This window comes from Salvelinus alpinus, chromosome 18 (assembly GCF_045679555.1).
Source record: "Salvelinus alpinus chromosome 18, SLU_Salpinus.1, whole genome shotgun sequence".
In the NCBI taxonomy this organism is placed as follows: domain Eukaryota; kingdom Metazoa; phylum Chordata; class Actinopteri; order Salmoniformes; family Salmonidae; genus Salvelinus; species Salvelinus alpinus.
In genome coordinates this window covers 14,290,620-14,311,296 of record NC_092103.1, presented here as the reverse complement: position 1 = coordinate 14,311,296, position 20,677 = coordinate 14,290,620, and the positions used below count along the sequence as shown (strand labels likewise).

The following is a 20,677-nucleotide window of genomic DNA, read 5'->3' as shown; positions in this document are numbered from 1 at the left end:
CTTCAAAATAGAACCATGCCCCCTTCCCTCGGCTGTGCAAGTTTCTAACAGAAAACAGCATCAGTAAGTGTCCGAGTGATGACTGCTCACCTCCAACGCTTGGAAGAGCACATTGGAACCTACTTCTCAATCCGTTTGACTGTGATCATGGCTCAGTTGACATGTCGGTAAGTGAAATCGAAGGCTGCAGACAAGCGTTCACGGGTCACTATTGATTCATTTGAGTCCCTTGCTCAAAAGGAATACCCTGCCGTCTCCCTCTGAGCATTAATACCGTGTTCAAAATAACTGGGAACTCGGAAATCTCCGACTTCAGTGCGTTCAATAACTGGGAAATTGGATAAAAAATAACTCAGACATAACTTGGGAACTGAGGCCTCTTTCTAGAGCTCCCACTTTTCGACTTGACCTCGTATTTTTCCCGACTTCTTATTTGTCTTGAAAGCATCATAAAACGAACGATCCGTGTGAAGCTGAATTAATTGCTGTAGTTTGCATTAAAACCAAATATCGATCCAGGTTGTATATGACAGCAGAGATGAGGTGCCCACTGTCGACCGCGCCACCTGACTCAGAATCTCCGACGGGTCATGCATCAAGCACACTTATCTCATCAGTGGTGGTGAGATAAGAGACATTATGTCAGACTAATTCGCAATTGGCTGTCATAGGCCCACATACAAGTGTGTGATGGTGAGTTGAGGAGAGAATCAGAAATACTGTTACAATGTGTTTCAATTGACTGCCATAGGGAACCCCTGAACTAAGATCACAAGGGCTTCTCTGGCTTTAAAACTACTGCCTGCGATCCTTGTTTGTTCGTTTGGTGGGGTTAATTTCGAGCCTGACCTACAATCAGTGCCTTGAAGAACAAATACAAATGTGTATGTTTTATATTTGACCACTAGAGGGCACAAACTGCACATTTATACAGGTCCCTCAACCAAGCGCTCAACTGACGGCAAGAGGAAACGTGTGTGATAGGTCCTCATTTGTGGTTGGTAACTGTGTCCGTTTATGACTGGAAATGAGAAAATACTCAATCTTAGTTACTTGAAAACTTTTGGGTTGCCAGCTTGAAATTATTACAGAGAATAGTCCTAATGACATCTCACAACACCTTTCTAGCCTGATACTGAGGCCAATTGGCAAAAGTAACACCATCCAGTCATGCTACACTGTACGTTGCTGCACTGAACAAAGCACGGGTACCTCACATGCAAAACATGCATTAGTCCTGCTTTAAACATCATTCCTGGTCTATTTTTACTCAGTCAGACAGGACATTCTCAGATGTTACCATTTCCATTGTGGTTCAAATAAACCCCTAGCCATCTGCTGGCATGAGCCTCTCACTCCCCTGTAGGCATGCAATGGAAAGAATGACATCAGCACCCACTGATGCAACGCAACAATTTGATACACTGTCACCGACTGACATCACAGAAACGCCCCCTGCATACTTCTTTGATAAAATCAGTGGGAATATTTCATTTGGTGAATCACACTCTCACTCATGCTGTGTTTTGTTTCTGTATAACCTCATAACATACAGTGGCTTTGTGGACACTCAACTGGAGACTTCAAAATTCAATATGTATTGTAATGAAGCTCGCTAGTTCACCCGAGAGGTGGGGAAGTACTGGATTCAGCAGAGTAGCCTGATGCTGCCACCATCTTTATTTGACAGGGTCCAGCATCAAAGGATAGGACACACCAAAACTCAACACAATGATCTTTATTGAATACATGATTTCATAAGACAGCGTGCATGAAATGCTAGGCAACCTGCTAAATTCCTGTGGTCTGTAGCCCAATCAGGAGTTGTTAAAATTACCCAAAGAAGGTGTAAGGCACACAGGCTATTAAATGTGATAACGCGCCAAAAAGTGACAATGCACAATGCATTAATACGTGTCACATATCAGTTTGTAAACGGCATATAAACATGGTCTCTTTTTTGTTTTCTTGAGGAAGGCAGCTCCAAAATACAGGTGTTTCAGCCTAGCTCAGTGCTTTCTGTGGTGGTGGGGCAAGCCAGCAGAAAATACGGAACGCTGCACCGTGATTGGTTCAGTGTTCTGTCACACCTGGGGACACTACGTCACCGCCAAGTCTAAGGGTAGAGCTCTAAAATTCTAACCCCTTGGGTGCTGCCATACAGTTACATTAGAAGTGCAAATCCAAGAAGGCTCAAGGTCATTGGCCACAGATGAAATTACATCAAATCACATTATATCTACAGTAGCTTTGATTGGACTGATAATGTCAACATCATACTATCAAAATCTTAGCTAGCAGTCATCCTCATGAATCAAGTTGACAATCTACTGGCAAATCCTATTTAATCCTTGTCAAATGAAGACAACAAGTTGGAAATGGAAAATTCAAGAATGAGTGGTTTGGAAGGAATCAGTGGCCAACTGCAAGCATTTCAAAGCAATCATTAGCCTGCTACTCAATGGAGAGGCTGTGTGGTCCAACTTCTAAGATTAAGGGTCTATTTTCTTAGTTTAAAATTATAAACATTCAACATTGGCCATGCTGTCAATGAAGCATGATTTATGCCGCGCTCAAAACAACTCTTAACTCAGATGTCACGCCCTGACCTTAGAGATCCTTTTAATTCTCTATTTGGTTAGGTCAGGGTGTGACTAGGGTGGGCATTCTATGTTTTCTATTTCTTTGTTGGCTGGGTATGGTTCCCAATCAGAGGCAGCTGTCTATCGTTGTCTCTGATTGGATTCATACTTAGGCAGCCTTTTTCCACCTGTAGTTTGTGGGATCTTGTTTTTGGTACTGTGCTGTTTAGCCCTACCAGTCGTTACGTTTCGTTTTCTATTTGTTGTTTTTTCGGTGTTCATTTAATAAATTAAAATGTACACCTACCACGCTGCACCTTGGTCCGATCCTTCCATCGACAAACATAACATCGGAACTGCAAAACCTGACTTTAGTGAGTTCAAGACAACAGGGAACTTGGGTAAAATGAGCTATGACTGAGAAAACACGCTTTAAACTTTCATCCAACTCAGAATTGTAAATCGGGAACTCAGGCCTCTTTCTAGAGCTACGACCTGAATATCACTGACGTCATGAGTTAACCTTTTTTTCCAGAGTTCCCAGTTGTCTTAAAAGCACCATAAATCTAGAAAATGCCAGACTTTGATGGGTGCAGGTGTTCGGATGACCCCTCATGGGCTTGATGCAGCTGGCAACATCAGCCCTGGGTGCTGGAGGTCAGATGACCCCTCGTGGGCCAGATGCAGCTGGCAACACCTGCCCTGGGTGCTGGAGATCGGATGACCCCTCGTGGGCTAGATGCAGCTGGCAACATCAGCCCTGGGTGCTGGAGGTCAGATGACCCCTCGTGGGCCAGATGCAGCTGGCAACACCAGCCCTGGGTGCTGGAGGTCGGATGACCCCTCGTGGGCCAGATGCAGCTGGCAACACCAGCCCTGGGTGCTGGAGGTCGGATGACCCCTCGTGGTCTAGATGCAGCTGGCAACACCAGCCCTGGGTGCTGGAGGTCGGATGACCCCTCGTGGGCCAGATGCAGCTGGCAACACCAGCCCTGGGTGATGGAGTTCGGATGACCCCTCCTGGGCTAGATGCAGTTGGCAACACCAACCCTGGGTGCTGGAGTTCGGATGACCCCTCGTGGGCTAGATGCAGCTGGCAACACCAGCCCTGGGTGCTGGAGGTCGGATGACCCCTCGTGGGCTAGATGCAGCTGGCAACACCAGCCCTGGGTGCTGGAGGTCGGATGACCCCTCGTGTGCCAGCAACACCAGCCCTGGGTGATGGAGTTCGGATGACCCCTCCTGGGCTAGATGCAGTTGGCAACACCAGCCCTGGGTGCTGGAGTTCGGATGACCGCTCGTGGGCTAGATACCCCCGACTGGGTCCTGGGTTGACTTCCGGACGGCAGGAAGGCCTGGGGTGGTTGGGCAGGAGTTGCAAAACCTCTCTCTCCCCTCAGGAAACGAACAAGGAACAAAGGGTTTAAGTTGATTGAACTGCACCACAGTTTCGGGACCTCCCTCCGCCAGTGCTATCTGATACAAGACATCTGAAACCCGCTCTAGCACTTTGAAAGTGGCTTTGTAGTGCCTCTAACTACGACATACCCCCACTTCCTAGCCTTATTTCGAACCCAAACCAATTTCACCCACAGAACAATATTGACAATTGTCCCTAAAATCAAAGTTAGCTTTCTGTTGACCAGAGGCTCTAGCTTGGTGTCTTTTCACTGTCCCCGCTACTGTAGACAAAGTGTCAACCAGCCTCGATATATATTCACAGATGTAAACTTTTCCACTGTGATCTATGTCTAGCATCACATTGACTGGAAGAACTCACCACCTGGATTTGATCTTACGTAGCAAAATTTGAAATTGTGTTTTTTACATTGGATAAAAGTAGAGACTACAAAATGGTATATCATACACTGCATATTTTTAGGAACAATGAGAAAGTAATTCTGCTTTGAAAGTTGATAAACTTGTAAACTCACTTTTGAGAAAATGTCCTTTGAATGTTTTGGTATCTAGTGAAAAGCAATATTTTGTCTACACCCATTCAGCATTGTTCACACCATCTTAAGCATTAGCCCCACCCATCTCGTTTGGCTCTCGAAGCATTCAGAGAGCACACTTGACGCTCTGACTGCTGTTTCACAGTTGGCCAACTGTTTCACATCATCTGTACTCATGACGCGAGCCACCAGGACATCGCAATGGTTGAGCAGAGAGGAAGAGGGTTCCAGCATACCTTTGGTTTACTTGTTGGGAAGACCCGCGCCTGGGATAATAACTTCACTGCGGGGTGAGACAACTGTATCAGTTTGGCTCCCGAGTGGCGCAGTGGTCTAAGGCACTGCATTTCAGTGCAAGAGGCATCACTACAGTCCCTGGTTCGAATCCAGGCTGTATCACATACGGCCGTGATTGGGAGTCCCATTTAGTATGATATGTTATGTTTGGTATGGCTAAATAAGACAGATGGTTAATTAAGGCAAAAATGAAAGTAGGGTGGTTGGTTGGGGTAGATGTATAACTTGAACATCTAGCAACCCAAAGGTTGTGTACTCAAATCTCATCACAGACAATTTTAGCTAACCATTCCCCTAACGTAACCCTTTTAGCCAACCCTAACCCTAACCCTTCCCTTAACCTAACTCCTAAACATAACCCTAACCCCTAGCCTAGCTAACGTTAGCAACCTAGCTGGAATTCTTAACATATTATACTTTTTGGAATTCGTAACATATCATCGAAATGGGTACTGGACATCCACAAATTAATACCATATGAAACGTAACCTCATATTAAATGGAGTGTCTTAGATTTACATACAGAATAATACGAAATGCTCTGAGAACAGGTTCTTAATTCGCATGTCCAGGAACACAATACAACATGCAGCTGGTCTATTCCTAAAAACTGGGGAGATGGCTTGCACTCCTAGCAACCCCACTATCTACTCTGGTTCCCCAAATTTCCCCTCACTACCTTGTTGCAGAGGCAGTTGCATTGCATGCTGTGTGGTGCATGTTTGATAAATCCAATGTATGCATCACACAGAACACACTGCAACTGCTTCTGCAACAAGGCAAACGCAGCATTTAATTGGAAATGAATGTACTTCTGGTGTACAAAAATGCAAGACACTGTAGGTGTGATCGGGGAATAAGTTTGATTCATCGAATGTACGCATCATACTGTATGCCCTTTGACGGCTTGACAGAAATGGTAGAAGAAGGTGAATGTTCAACTTTTGTTGCACACATATCCAGATGATATCCAGATAATGCTCTGTACCATTTTGCCCAAAAACACTGTCGGCATTATCGAGGCATAACGGTAATGCAAGCTACAAGACCAACCTCGTCCGTCAAGGCACAGCTCCCCTGCGCTCTCAGCTCTGCTTTATATCAGTTGCTCAGTCCCGGGCAGAAGCAGGCACAGGTGCGAGCAATTAGTTCATGATTTAGTGACGTCCTCCCTTACAAGCTGTCTCACAGCTTCACCACAGTATCATCATTATGACCACTCAAACTAATGAGCACCAATTTACAATCAAACTTAATGTGAAAGTTACATAAAAAAGATCAGGACAACTCTTGGATACTTGGTCAAGTTGACAGATGCTCAGTTGAGTCAAATGTATTTTGAATAATGATAGTACCATCACAGTACACCAGCAGTCAACTTGACCACCCACTTCCCTTCTGTCCAGACCACCCAAATAACCACCTTTATTAGATTAAGCCGTCACTGACAGGGACATTGCAGTTTGGAAATTCAACCAATTATTCCCCTCCTCTCTTCTCTCTTTTTGTAGCCAACCCTCTGTGACTTCATTGTGTCTTGACCCACTCTTCCCCAATCCTTTCACTTCCCCGTTCCCTTTCTTTTTCGCCTTTTCCCCTTATTTGATTTACTTAACAAACATAAACACTCCCTTTTCCTTTGACTCTCATCCACCCGAGGAAAAGCCTGTTCATTCTGTTCATCAAGACACATCCAGACATAATTAAAATGAAACCACATTGAAATGAATACAACTGGATATTTTATGTTTTGTCGATTACTGTACTATTAAATTCTGTATGATATTCTGATCCAATGACCTTTGACCAAGGACCTTTGGTCGATTACTTTTTTGATCATTGACCTTTTACATTACCCTTTATGTAGTATGATTGCTAGTAGGCCTATAGATAATTTGTGAAACATATGGCATAGGCATAGGCAGGCAGTAATTGAATCGTCTATACGTTTTTCTTCCTTTAAAATTGTACAGATATTCTTAACAAGTGGGTACAAATGTAACCATCTTGCAAGTAAAATTGATCAATATGATTTTTACATTCTGGAACATTGTCGCGCTTACTGAAGTAACCGGGATTGCCCGCCTACCGTGGTATGGGCCAGTCAGATGAGATAGGGCGATGCGGAAGTCATAGTTCCGTTCACTTCAGTTCAGTCTGAAACTCGTGGTAGCGGCAGAACGGTCACACGCTTTCACACCTCAACACCTCGACCAAACCGGCTTTGCCTCATCCACGAAAAGGTGAGCACAACAGATACAGAGGGGGACAGACACATACATTGAATGGGGAAACTATTCGAAATAGATGGATAGGCAATTGTTAGGCTACTTTTATTTTTGTTTAAAGGAGATACGAGCTAGTGTGCGTAGTCACACCCACAAAACAATAGTGGTGGAGGATACTGTAGCCAAGTTTTTAATATATAGTCATAAAAAGGTTTGTTTGAAGTAATGTCGTTTTTATAGACAATTTTAAAGGTTGATATAACATGTTATAGTTATTGAGACACTGGTGGCACAAATACACTAACTGTCCTACAGAGAGAGAGGAAGATAATTGAATGTGGATTTACTTGGTGTACTATTATGTATCTCATGTGCAGTAGCCAAGTACAGCAATGTAGCCTAATACTTGGCAAGGAAAGGGAACATGTTGAGATCTGTGTGAAAAATTGTGAAAGGTATTTATTTCCTTTGCGTTGTATCAGAATAGGGTGTGTAAGACAGGCATGCATTGACATGAAGTAAACGTTGTTCAATATTACACTGAGCAGAGTGTGCTTGGGGTACTACCAAGGCTCGGTTATAAAAACGTTGTCATGTGTCTCTAGTCCAGTTTGCGTGACTGCTCTGTTGACATGAACTATAATTACAGGAGCTATTTTTAAATGTCTAATCAGTGAAGGTCAGGAAACTTTTGAAGCAGTTTTTTTTTACATCAGGTGACAGGTGTACAGACACATTTTGTAACGATCGACAGGTATGTCTTTTTGTCATGAGGATTTATAAACAGCTTTATGCTCGACAGAGGTTAAGCTGCTGTGGAGTTGGTTTAGAGGGAGTCTGTGTCTTGTACAGCTAACATTTGTTTTGGACAAACTAATGATCTACTTCTGTTCGCTAAGTGCTGACCGGCATTTCTGAGTGGATAGTGGCTTGTTTTTCATCACCCGAGGAAAACCTCATGTCCTAAAACCGTAGAAATTAGCACAGGAACTTCTGAAGTTATGATAACAGTTCAGTGTGGTGTACTTAGAAAAGAATCCATGCATCAGCTGTGCAAACTGAACTGCAGACCTTGACCTATACTCAGATATGCAGTGTGAAAGATTTGATCCTTGACCCACTATTGATTTGCACATTTGGAGAGGTTAGGAAGGAAGTCTGAGTTAAAGGTCAGTCCCCGTTGTTTTTGCTTCCTTAGTAAGTGGCATATAATTAGTATCCACCCGATTGGATGTACTCTGAAAACATGTTGAATACCAGATGGTTAGTGCCAGATTGTCCTCTTGGGGAACTCTAGGTTGGTGCTGTTGGGCTTGTAATTTCCCCTGAGCCCTGGACATAGTTAGCTCAGCTCAGCCCTGGGTCACACTGGAGAAGGGTGCCTATAATGAGTACATCAGTACGTGTGTGTCTGAGGTTGGCGAGGCGTGTGTCCTGTTGTTCTCCAGGTGTGTGACTCCCACCTCCCTCATCTCCTTCTGTCCCTCCACCTCTACCCTCTGCTCTCCCCTCCTGGCTGCCAGTGATTCACCACCACCTGTGTTAAAGAGTCTGCCACGCCTGCTCCAGGTGGGATCAGTCAGCCACATAACCAGTGGGCAAGAAGTCTGACTGAGGGAGGAGAGGGGAGGGGTGTAAGGTAGAGGTCAGGTGACATGCTGGAGCAGGTGGTGCTCTGGCCCTCAGGGTTCACCATTTACTACCCAGGCCACAGTGTGGAGGTGTGACTGACGGCATGACTTACAGCACTGAAATATCATGTTTTGGATGACAGGGCAGTATTACTCATGAACTACTCCCCAGCAGAACATTTGTTCTCTCCCTTTTCAACTGAAATGAGTGTCCCTGTCGGATACGGATACAATTTATTGGCAATGTCTGTTTTAGAAGCTGTTGTGAAACGTGGTGAATCATTGTGGTCCACATCATCCTCAACCTGTTATCTTCTGTGGTGTCTACTGATGTCCCAGGCAACTGTGCTAAACAAGTTAGCACCTGTGCACGTTCCAAAAGGAACCATGGAAGACAATACTTAGTCTGGAAGCAAAACAAATCCGACGTCCCACTGACTTTATCTACCATAGTGGGTAATCTCACCTGCATAATGGGGCTAATTGACTAACTGCTCTTGCAACAGTGTTATGGTCTATACACTCAATCAGTCTCATTGTGTTTTTGCGTCAACGTCAAGCTTGTGTGACGGGCAGAGGTCACGTGTACACATTAACCTGCAACATGGTTTAAAGTGCACTAGATGTACACATGGGCATGCATGGACCCATACTCACAAAGCCCTTAGTCCAACCATTTGACAGCACTTTTTCCCTTACAGAGGTGTGTGTGGTAGAGAGATGCCTGAGGTCTCTCTTAGCCAAAACTCTGACTGGCGATCTCCTTCAGAACCTCTTATTTATTCCTTCCTGGACATGAAAACTCTGAGTCTGGACTTCTGCTAGCTCACTCACTCACAATGATTTAGTTGTTCAATAATTATACTTTTGCTTATTTTCAATGGAAAGGGAATGTAAAAATAGGCCGTGTCAAAACCAATGAAATTCAACAGCGCATGAAATGCTCGACTGCACCATGCATGCCATAATGTGTCTGTGACTATTGGTATTGTTCGTTCAGGTAAAGCAACATGGAGGTGAGTTTGAGTCAGTAGGACACACTGTTAGTCCTGTCCTGTACCCCCCCCCCCTCTCAAAGTCCTACAGTATAGTACATTCTTGCCAGGTGGTTGACAAATGTGGCAGCACCAATCAGTCAAGCCCTCAGGGCTCCAGTGAAAGGCTCAGTCACTGAGTAGTGGTGTTGGGTTGAGTTCCAACGCGTCCCTGGCCTTCCAGGGTGTGTCTCTGGCTCTGCCTGTTTCTGCTGCTCTCTCCCCAACAGGCACAGTGGCACCAGCCCAAGCAGCAGCCTACAGTACTAAGCCCTATAGACAGATCAGTCTGAAGACATGACAGCATTTACACGGTTTTACACTGGGATTCACTAGTTGATGGATATTGCTGGTAATCACAGTACAATACCTTAATCACCTCAGTTTAGCTTAAAATTCAGAGACGAGCTAGTGGAGTGGGTACACTCTTAGGAAAAAAAGGTGCTTTCTAGAATCTAAGTGTTCTTTGGCTGTCCCCATAAGAGAACATTTTTTGGTTCCATGTAGAACCCTTTCCACAGAAGGTTCTACATGGAACCCAAAGGAGTTCTACCTGGAATCAAAAAGGGGAAGAACTGTTTTGGAACCCTTTTTTCTAAGAGTGTATGAAACCCTTTTTTCTTGTTTCTATTTAGAACACCTAATTGGCCTATCAGTTGAAATACGTTAAAGAGACCTGGCGCTGTCGATTTTTATAATGACGGGCATGAATTAAGCAATAACTTCCTCTAGATTGTTTCTCTTTTTCTTTCATATCTCTTACTCAGTTTGTATGTTTATGGGTGGTCTGTCCTCACCGTCTGTGTCTGGCCCTCTCGTCCCTGGCCCTCTAGTCCCAGCTTACAACTGGCTCATTCTTCCCCCTCTCCCCCGTAACTATTCCCACAGGTCGTTGCTGTAAATGAGAACGTGTTCTCAATTTACCTGGTAAAATAACGGTAAAATAAAAAATGTGTCACTTCCTGGGTGTTTAGTAGTAGCTTGTTGTGTCAGTGAGGTGTGATGCTGCTGGCATGACTCCATATCTTTGTCCTGATCACTTTCACAAAGGACAGTTTTGATACAGGATATGGAAAGATTTGCCACAGAGAAATCTGAGATGTGATGTAAAAGTCATTATTATTGCGCGGAAAGATAATAAGCAGTATTTCTTTTTAAAGTAGATTGGGCCTAAACATAGTGGAGGAAGTGTTAGATAATATCTTATCGAGAGCCAATAGTCTTCCCCTCCACCCCCTGCCCTGGCCCATGTCAAAATAGGACAGTGTTAACAACTCAGTAGTGTGTTCAGTGAAGGGAAACTTTCTCAGTTCAAAGTGTAGTTTAAATTGACAACAAACACAGCTGGATCCTCTTTTGCTTTCACGTGGGTATAGATTTTTGGCCTACCTCATAGGGCACGCTGGTCTCGTGCCCTATGACCTACGTACCTCTCCTCTCCTGCCAGTGGCCTGCTCCTGGAGAGGGCTGGATCAGAGAAGTAATAATTAGCTCTCTCAGTTCTACTGTCTGGAACATTGAGTGCTGTGCTATAATCCAGTCCACCTGGGCCTGTTCCACACTAACAGTCTATGGAAGACAAGAGGGTAGAGCCCGACCGAGATGTTTTCTTGGGTCTGATTCAGATCTTTTTGGGGGGGGGGGGGGGGCAAAACCTACCGATACCGATTTATACCTGCCGATATACTGTTTTACAGTGGGTAAATTACAGTGTCATTTTCCCACACTGAATTCTCCTAAATTGCCATCCAAAAGAGCAGTTGTCTAATAAATATGCTTCAAATGTTGATTTCATACATTGTGACAATAATGACATCATGAGAAGTGTTCAGATGGCTGAAAAAAAGGTTATTGGTCGATTTACCAATATAAAGTTAAAAGGATAATATCGGCGAACTGATATTTCGTTTGGGCTCTACAAGAGAGAGAAGTTAGATGGCTAAATAACTCTATCTAGCAAGGTTTTGAGATGACATTGGTAGAATGACAAACCGTGGAAATTCATTCGATGTAAGCTAGAATTGATCATGGCTAGTTTTGGGGTTCCTCAGTAAGCTGCTAGTCTGTAATCTATTGTTGAGGAGGAATGTTTGTTTGGGTTATGCTGGATCAACATAGCACTCCACTCCACTTAACAGCAGTAGCCTTCCCAACTCACACTCTTAAAATACTGCACACTATACTCCGTGTAAGCTGATGTACACGGTGGCACACACACACAAAGCATAAATAGGCACAGCACTGTCATGGGACTGTCCGTTTTCACCCGCTAATGATATTTCAGTTGTGGATTGATTGTTCTTTGTGACCTCAGTAGGGAAGATACTTTTGTGAAATAAATTAAATGAGAGCTGATTAAATTTATCGTTGCTTTGAAGGTTTTGTTGACACGTAAATGTTTTTCTGGGTCTGTTTTGTTATTATACTGAACAAAAATATAAATGAAACATGCGAGTTACAGTTCATGTAAGGAAATCAGTTAATTTAAATAAATTCATTAGGCCCTAATCTATGGATTTCACATGACTGGGCAGGGGCACAGCCATGGGTAGGCCTGGGAGGGCATAGGCCCACCCACTTGGGAGCCAGGTCCAGCCAATCAAAATGAGTTGTTCCCCACAAAAAGGCTTTATTACAGACAGAAATACTCCTAATTTTCATCAGTTGTCCGGGGGACGTCCCCGCAGTAAAGAAGCCGGATGTGGAAGTCCTGGGCTGGTGTGGTTACACGTGGTCTGCGATTGTGAGGCTGGTTGGACGTACTGACAAATTCTCTAAAGCGACGTTGGAGGCAGTTTATGGTAGAGAAATGAACATTCAATTCTCTGGCAACAGCTCCGATGGACATTCCTGCAGTCAGCAGGTCAATTGCACACTCCTTCAAAACTTGAGACATCTGTGGTATTGTGTTGTGACAATACTTCACATTTTAGAGTGTCCCTTTATTGTCCCCAGCACAAAGTGCACCTGTGTAATGATCATTCTGTTTAATCAGCTTCTTGATATGCCACACCTGTCAGGTGGATGGATTATCTTGGCAAAAGAGAACTGCTCACTAACAGGGATGTAAAGACAACATTTGAGAGAAATAAGCTTTTTGTGCGTATGGAAAATGTCCGAGAACTTTTATGTCAGCTCATGAAACATGGGACCAGCACTTTACATGTTGCGTTTTATATTTTTGTTCAGTATATATCATGGACATTTCTATGTGACATTTTCTGCAGTCAGACATACTCACACATACAGTATAGGATATGTTTTTGATGTTACAGTATAAATCAGGGATGTCTAACATATGGCCCGTGGGTTGGATCAGGCCCACGGGTGGTTTGAGTAAAAATAACATTTTCTTTTTTTAAACTTTGGGGGGGAAATATTTTTTTTTGTGGGGGAGATGAACTGAATATACTTTAAGATTACTCAATTCAAATTACATTACCGTGTAGTTTACCAATAAAATGGTCTGACGGTGATGTGGACATACTCGGTATACATATTCCAAAAGAAAGAAATGATCTCACTCCAATAAATTTGAAGAAAAAGTTAGCAAAAATAGATAAGATCTTGCTACCATGGAAAAGTCTACCTGTCTATTTGTGGAAAAATCGCCCTGATTAACTCTTTAGTCATATCACAGTTTACCTATTTGCTTATGGTCTTGCCTACACCTAGTGACCTGTTAAAAAAATATATATATATATTATACGAGCAAAACATATATAATTTTATTTGGAATGGCAACCCAGACAAAATTTAAAAGGGCCTATTTATATAATGAATATGAATTGAGGGCAGAAATGATTAAATATTAAAGCATTAGACCCCTCACTAAAGGTGTCAGTCATGCAAAAGTTATACTTAAATCCGAACTTGTTTTCTAGCAAATTAGTAGGAATGTCTCACCCCATGTTCAAGAATGGCCTTTTCTCCTTTATTCAGATTACAACCTCTCACTTTTGGTTATTTGAAAACGAAATCATCTAAAACAAGCCATAGGAAGTTGGTTGCTATTTCAGTTTAATCCACCAGAAAAATACAGAACAAATAATACAACAGATATTGTTTTTAAACTCAAATATACTAATTAATAAAAATAAACTTTTTTTTTTCAATACAATTAAAAAGGTATAACTGGTGGAGTTGTCACACATTTAACAAAAATATATAGGAATGTCTGCTATAACCAAAAAACCAACTAATTGCACCATTACCACAAAATGGAAGTGGAAAGGGAAAGAAAATTGTGAAATATAAAGTTTAATTTAAGGACCAAAAAATGTACAGCTGTGTCATCTTTTATTTTATTTTGACCTTTATTTAACTAGGTAAGTCAGTTAAGAACAAATTATTATTTGCCTAGGAACAGTGAACTGCCTTGTTCACAGGCAGAACCACAGATTTTTACCTTGTCAGCTCGGGGATTCGATCTTGCAACCTTTCGGTTACTAGTCCAACGCTCTAACCACTAGGCCATATGGGGCAGCAGGTAGCCTGGCGGGTAGGAGTGTTGGGCCACTAACCGAAAGGTTGCTAGATCAAATCCCCGGGCTGACAAGGTAAAAATCTTCCCCTGAGCAAGGCAGTTAACCAACTGTTCCCTGGGCGCCAAAGACTTGGATGTCGATTAAAGCAGCCCTCCGCACCTCTCTGATTCAGAGGGTTTGGATTAAATGCGGAAGACACTTTTCAGTTGAATGCATTCAGTTCTACAACTGACTAGGTATCCCCCTTTCCTCATATAAATGGCAAAATAGTTAGAGACTTAAAATCATAGTCAACCGATCAATAATATAATAATACTTATAGCAAAAATGTTTCTTTTAAATTTACAATCTGTAGGAACTATGAGAATAGAAAGGTTCAGAACTTGTAAAACAGCACAAATATATGGCAAGTAGAAATCTAATATGGATGGTGTTAAGAGATAGATGGGAGGGGTTGAATGGACCTGAAGGGTGGGACTAATAACAACAACCCATGTAAAATATACTGTGTCTGTAAAATGTATATAGGTTCAGAATTATAGTTTTTTTCCCCTCAATCTACACACAATACCCCATAATGATAAAGCAAAAACAGGTTTTTAGAAATTGTTGCACATTTATTGAAAAATAAAAAACCTAAATATCACATTTACGTAAGTATTCAGACCCTTTACTCAGTACTTTGTTGAAGCACCTTTTGGCAACGATTACAGCCTCGAATCTTCTTGGGTATGACGCTACAAGCTTGGCACACCTGCATTTGGGGAGTTTCTCCCATTCTTCTCTGAAGATCCTCTCAAGCTTTGTGCAGCAACGCTCCCCATCCAAACTGACATCTATTTTTAGGTCTCTCCAGAGATGTTTGATCGGGTTCAAGTCCGGGCTCTGGCTGGGCCACACAAGGACATTCAGAGACTTGTCCCAAAGCCACTCCTGCGTTGTCTTGGCTGTGTGCTTAGTGTCGTTGTCTTGTTGGAAGGTGAACCTTCACCCCAATCTGAGGTCCTGAGCGCTCTGGAGCAGGTTTTCATCAAGGATCTCTCTATACTTTGCTCTGTTTCTTTGCTTCAATCCTGACTAGTCTCCCTGTCTATGCCGCTGAAAAACATCCCGACAGCATGATGCTGCCACCACCATGCTTCACCGTAGGGATGGTGCCAGGTTTCCTCCAGACGTGACACTTGGCATTCAGGCCAAAGAGTTCAATGTAGGTTTCATCAGACCAGAGAATCTTGTTTTTCATGGTCTGAGTCTTTTAGGTGCCTTTTGGCAAACTTCAAGCAGGCTGTTGTGCTTTTTACTGAGGAGTGGCTTCTGTCTGGCCATTCTACCATAAAGGCATGATTGGTGGAGTGCTGCAGAGATGGTTCTCCCATCTCCACAGAGGAACTCCAGAGTGACCATCGGGTTCTTGGTTACCTCTCTGACCAAGGTCCTTCCCCCCCATTTTTAAGAATGATGGAGGCCACTGTGTTCTTCGGGACCTTCAATGCTGCAGACATTTTTTGGTACTCTTCCCCAGATCTGTGTCTCGGAGCTCTACCGACAATTCCCTTAACCTAATGGTTTGGTTTTTGCTCTGACATGCACTGTCAACTGTGGGACCTTATCTAGACAAGTGTGTGCCTTTCCAAATGTCCAGTCAATTGAATTTACCAGAGGTGAACTCCAATCAAGTTGTAGAAACATCTCAAGGATGATCAATGGAAACAGGATGCACCTGAGCTCAATTTCGAGTCTCATAGCAAAGGGTATGAATACTTATGTAAATAAGATTTTTCTGTTTTTTAGGCTAATGAATTAGCAAAGATGTCTAAACCTGTTTTCGCTTTGTCATTGTGTGTAGATTGCTGAGGATTTTTTTAAATGTAATTTATTTTAGAATAAGGCTGTAACAAAATGTGGGAAAAGTCAAAGGGTCTGACTACTTAACCAAAGGCACTGTAACTATTGTAAAATAGATTGTGTACGTAAAATGTATATAGTTTGTGTAAGCTGGAAGTAGAAGCTCTATTGTTCATTAGTTTACTCCAATTATGGGAGGGGTGGTAGGGTTAGTGGAAATTAATAAAGGAAAATATATTTTTTTAAAGTGTGTGCGTACACAAATATATGGGGGATTGGAAATGATGCAGACTATATTGCTGGTTGTTCCAGTCTGCAGTATTGAAGTTGGTCTACCCCACCAAAAAAACAAGACAAATCTAAACTGTGTAGAAATGATAATGGACCTACATTCATACATTCTTGACGGTGTCCAGCGCCATAATATTTTTTTTGTTGCAAACTGACGGCAAGGAAATATAAAATAAATTCTGTGCTGTCCTCCAGACCTCGTTGAAGACCGAATGCAGCCCCTGATGCAACATTTGTTTGACACCCCTGGTATAAAAAGTGCTGATCCGCCTTTTCTCTAACATAAATAAAACTTGAATGTGTCTGTCTCTCACAGAGAAAATATTCTTCACTTCTCTGAATAGCGGTGTTGATTCGGATTAAGCTGCTGCATCAAAAGACTCAAGACCCAAGTCCAAACGTTCATATCCACTGTCTCTGCAGATGGTTCGAAAGAAGAGGGTTAAAATGTCAACCCCCTGTGTAGATCAGATTTATATCACCATGTGTTATCGTTAAATAAAAATGTAACTGACTGACTAATAACAATACTGTAATAAAATAAGCCCTAACTTGTAGCCCATCTGGCTTCCATGGAAACGGCTGAGTCAAGCATTATGGGACACTGCAGGTATTTGGAGCTTGGCAGTCTTTTGTCTTATAGTACTCCTTTTTGATGACCCACTGAGAACAGCTGAGACTCGTGGGTTTGCTGACATTTTATGTTTTTCATTCAATATTAAAAGATGCGTCCAGATTTCTCAATTGAGGTTTATGTCAAATGTAAGTGATTTGCTTATTTTTACATGTTATAAAAGTACATACTCATAGTTATGCTGCTTTAAAAGTTGCTACACTTGTTATCCCACTCAAAAGAGAAATAGGATCAAATGCCCTATGAAAGATTTTGAGATTTTCACACTAGGGAGAGAGCCCTTCTTTGTTTATGCCCATTCAGCATTGTTCACACCCTCTCAAGCTATAGCCCCCAACCCATCCATGTGAGTAAGCGTGGCATTGTCCTCCAGAAAGCAGTCTCCACTTAAACCCAGCTAAATACAGGGCAGCAATGTTTTTGAGTTGCCGCAACACTTTTTCAGTTGTGCATAGCAATACTGTATCTTTCCAAATATCCGGGGTAGCAAAGATCTACTGTATATACTGAATAGGGAAAATCTCATTCTGTTATTATAGAAGCCTGTGACATGACATACCAAACAGGACTCATCTCTCATCATGTCCAACCAAATCCATTATCTCAGCCAATCATGACTAGCCAGGAAGAATTCTGTCTTTCTCCCTGTACAGCTCAGTGCTTTCTCCATTGGCTAAACTCCAAATAAAAATGTGTGTTCATAATTACAGATCCCATACATGTTTAATTAAGGCACATGAAAGTGCACATGTTCAAGAAGGCATTGAAAAAAAAAATAATAATAATAATACAAATTAAAAAAAAAATATTTAAACGGCCCTACTGTGAAGTAGGAGCCAGCCTCAAACGCCTCAGATCCTGTAAACAATTACACATTGCAGATGGGAAAACTTTTGGAGTGCTGTGTCTTCTGTATAACCCATAAAGGTCCCGATTTTATTCATGTTTTAGCAGCTTTGCTTTTGTTTGCAGGAGAATCATGAGCAGCAACTACAGTGTCTCCCTGGTTGGCCCCGCCCCCTGGGGCTTCAGACTGCAGGGAGGAAAGGACTTCTGTCTGCCCCTCACTATCTCACGGGTGAGTTTCTCTCTCATATGTTTTATTTATATTTTGTTGGGGGGGGGGGGGGGTGACAGAACCTGTGTGTGTATATCCGTTCAAAAGTTTGAGGTCACTTAGAAATTTCCTTGTTTTTGAAAGAAATACAGTGTAGACATTGTTAATGTTGTAAATTACTATTGTAACTGGAATTGGCTGATTTTAAAAATAAAAAAATGAATATCTACGTAGGCGTACAGAGGCCCGTTATCAGCAACCATCACTCCTGTGTTCCAATGGCACAGTGGGTTAGCTAATCCAAGTTTATCATTTAAAACGCTAATTAATGATTACAAAACCCTTTTGCAATTATGTTAGCAGCGCTGAAAACTATTCTGATTTTTAAAGAAGCAATAAAACTGGGCATCTTTAGACTAGTTGAGTATCTGGAGCATCAGCATTTGTGGGTTCAATTACAGGCTCAAAAGGACCAGAAACAAAGAACTTTCTTCTGAAACTCGTCAGTCTATTTTTGTTCTGAGAAATGAAGGCTATTCCATGCGAGAAATTGCCAAGAAACTGAAGATCTCGTACAATGCTGTGTACTACCCCCTTCACAGAACAGCGCAAACTGTCTCTAACCAGAATAGAAAGAGGAGTGGGAGGCTCCGGTGCACAACTGAGCAAGAGGGCAAGTACATTATAGTTTCTAGTTTGAGAAACGGACGCCTCACAAGTCTTCAACTTCCAGCTTTATTAAATAGTAATTGCAAAACACCAGTCTCAACGTCAGCAGTGAAGAGGCGACTCCAGGATCTCCAGGACACTTTAGCAGTGTATCCACACATTTGGGGACACAGAAAGAAAGGAAAAGGGATAGCTTCTTCAGAAGATCAATGATTACATAAATAAATGATTGACTGATCTCTTGCTCATCACAAACCTGACATTTTTAAAGAGACAGTGTACACTTTATGTAATGCTTCTCAATTGGAAAATAGTGTTTTTATGTAATGTAGAAACCTAATGTTCCACAAATGTCATTTCAATGAAAGGTATTCATATCAGCGTTAGCTTTTATAATAAAGTAATGCATTAAGTGTTACATATTAGTTTTTAGGGCACATAATTCATATAGGCTGTGAAAATCTTATTTCCTGGTGCTCCTAACTTTTTTTAAGTTGGGAGCACCAGCACTACCAATTTCTTTTTTTAAATTTAGTGCCCTGCACAAGCTCACACTCAGACAAGTGTCCTCTCAGCCATGACACTCACCTCACAGGAATGGCATTAATGCTCACTATGCCATCTGGCTCCAGAGTGATGAAAGAGCCTGTGTCATAGATCCAGTATGTGCCACTCACTGCTGCTTTCAACCACACAACCTCTCTTCTGACAGCTTTAACTGCAAAGACCCCTCTGACATTTTAATGGCCTCTGTAAATCTCCCACTGTCTATCTTTGTGCCTCATGCCATTTTTATCTGACATATCCAAATAGCAACCACCGTATTCACATATTTCCAGAACTTTCCACAATTTCTGTGAAAAGTATAGACTTTGCTCTACCAATCTGCGTGCCATTTGATATTCTGTCAGTCAGTCTGAAATAGTGCTGGCTCTTAACTCTGTGTCTCTAGCTCTGGCTTTGTACACAGTGGGGCCGTCTTCCTTGTCACAGGGCAATAGATGAATCTGTCTACGAATGCCAGAGACTCCTCTCAGTTCTCTGGAACCCTGCGGAGAAGCAGTGGTTGTGTAATATCTGTCTGGGGCACCGTAGGTTAGGCTGACGTCTGGCACTGGCTGGGTTCTGCTGGGTCTGGCCTGGTCTGGGGCTCGGCTGAGGGGCCTGGGCTGGGATAGGAGAGGATCAGTACGGTGGCAGGTAGTTTTTCATATCGTCATACTGTCCTTTTCTCATCACGGTATTTATTACTGTCTTCATACACCAGGGGGCGCTAAAAACAAAAGCCCATTGGTGTCTATTACCAGAATGCTAACAAAAGTAGCACAAAGTAATAGCGAATTTCTATAGAGGCTGCTAGATAAACATGCTAATGAGTTCAAACGAAAATAAACAAATGGCGAAGATGGTAAACCCAGCTCATAAAGTTATACAAGTATAGGTAGTAGCTACCTAATGTAATTTTGAGTTGACATTTACAAGCAAATGTGAAAGAAACATTGTGCAAAATAATAGAGTTCTGACTCATGCTTATTTGAAGGAAGAACAGTACTAGCTATGGAGCAGCATATGTCCACTCTGTGTGCAGCTGTACAAATAACCCTTCCAAAGAGCTTTGACTTCTCAAACGCGGCTCCCGAGTGGTGCAGCGTTCCAAGGCACTGCATCTCAGTACAAGAGGCGTCACTACAGTTCCTGGTTCGATTGGTTCGGATTTGACCAGGGGTAGACTGTCTTTGTAAATATTAATTTGTTCTTAACTGACTTGCCTAGTTAAATAAAGGTTAAAGAAAAATAACTTAAAGGAAGAAACTATATGATGCCCAGTCTCCTTGTTAATTCAACCACTTACTTAGCCAACTAGCAAGTTAAATCAAATACACCAGCTCCTGCTTTCTTCCGTGCTATTTACCAACACATGATAACTCAACTGTTCTGGGGAACTACTGTAAGATTCATAATGTGAC

At 42.3% G+C, this 20,677-nt stretch overlaps 1 protein-coding gene across 3 annotated transcripts in view; it reads left to right on the top strand.

The window, feature by feature from the left end:
• The first annotated feature begins 6,922 nt into the window (after window positions 1-6,922).
• The window catches only part of LOC139543842 (PDZ and LIM domain protein 5-like), a 75,486-nt gene continuing 61,731 nt past the window's right edge, over window positions 6,923-20,677 (top strand). For all 3 annotated transcript variants that reach the window (XM_071350317.1, XM_071350316.1, XM_071350315.1), the window contains exons 1-2: window positions 6,923-7,077; window positions 17,957-18,062. In XM_071350317.1, coding sequence (XP_071206418.1) covers window positions 17,964-18,062 — 99 coding nt within the window. In that variant the 5' untranslated portion in view covers window positions 6,923-7,077; window positions 17,957-17,963. The remainder of the gene's footprint in view (window positions 7,078-17,956; window positions 18,063-20,677) is intronic.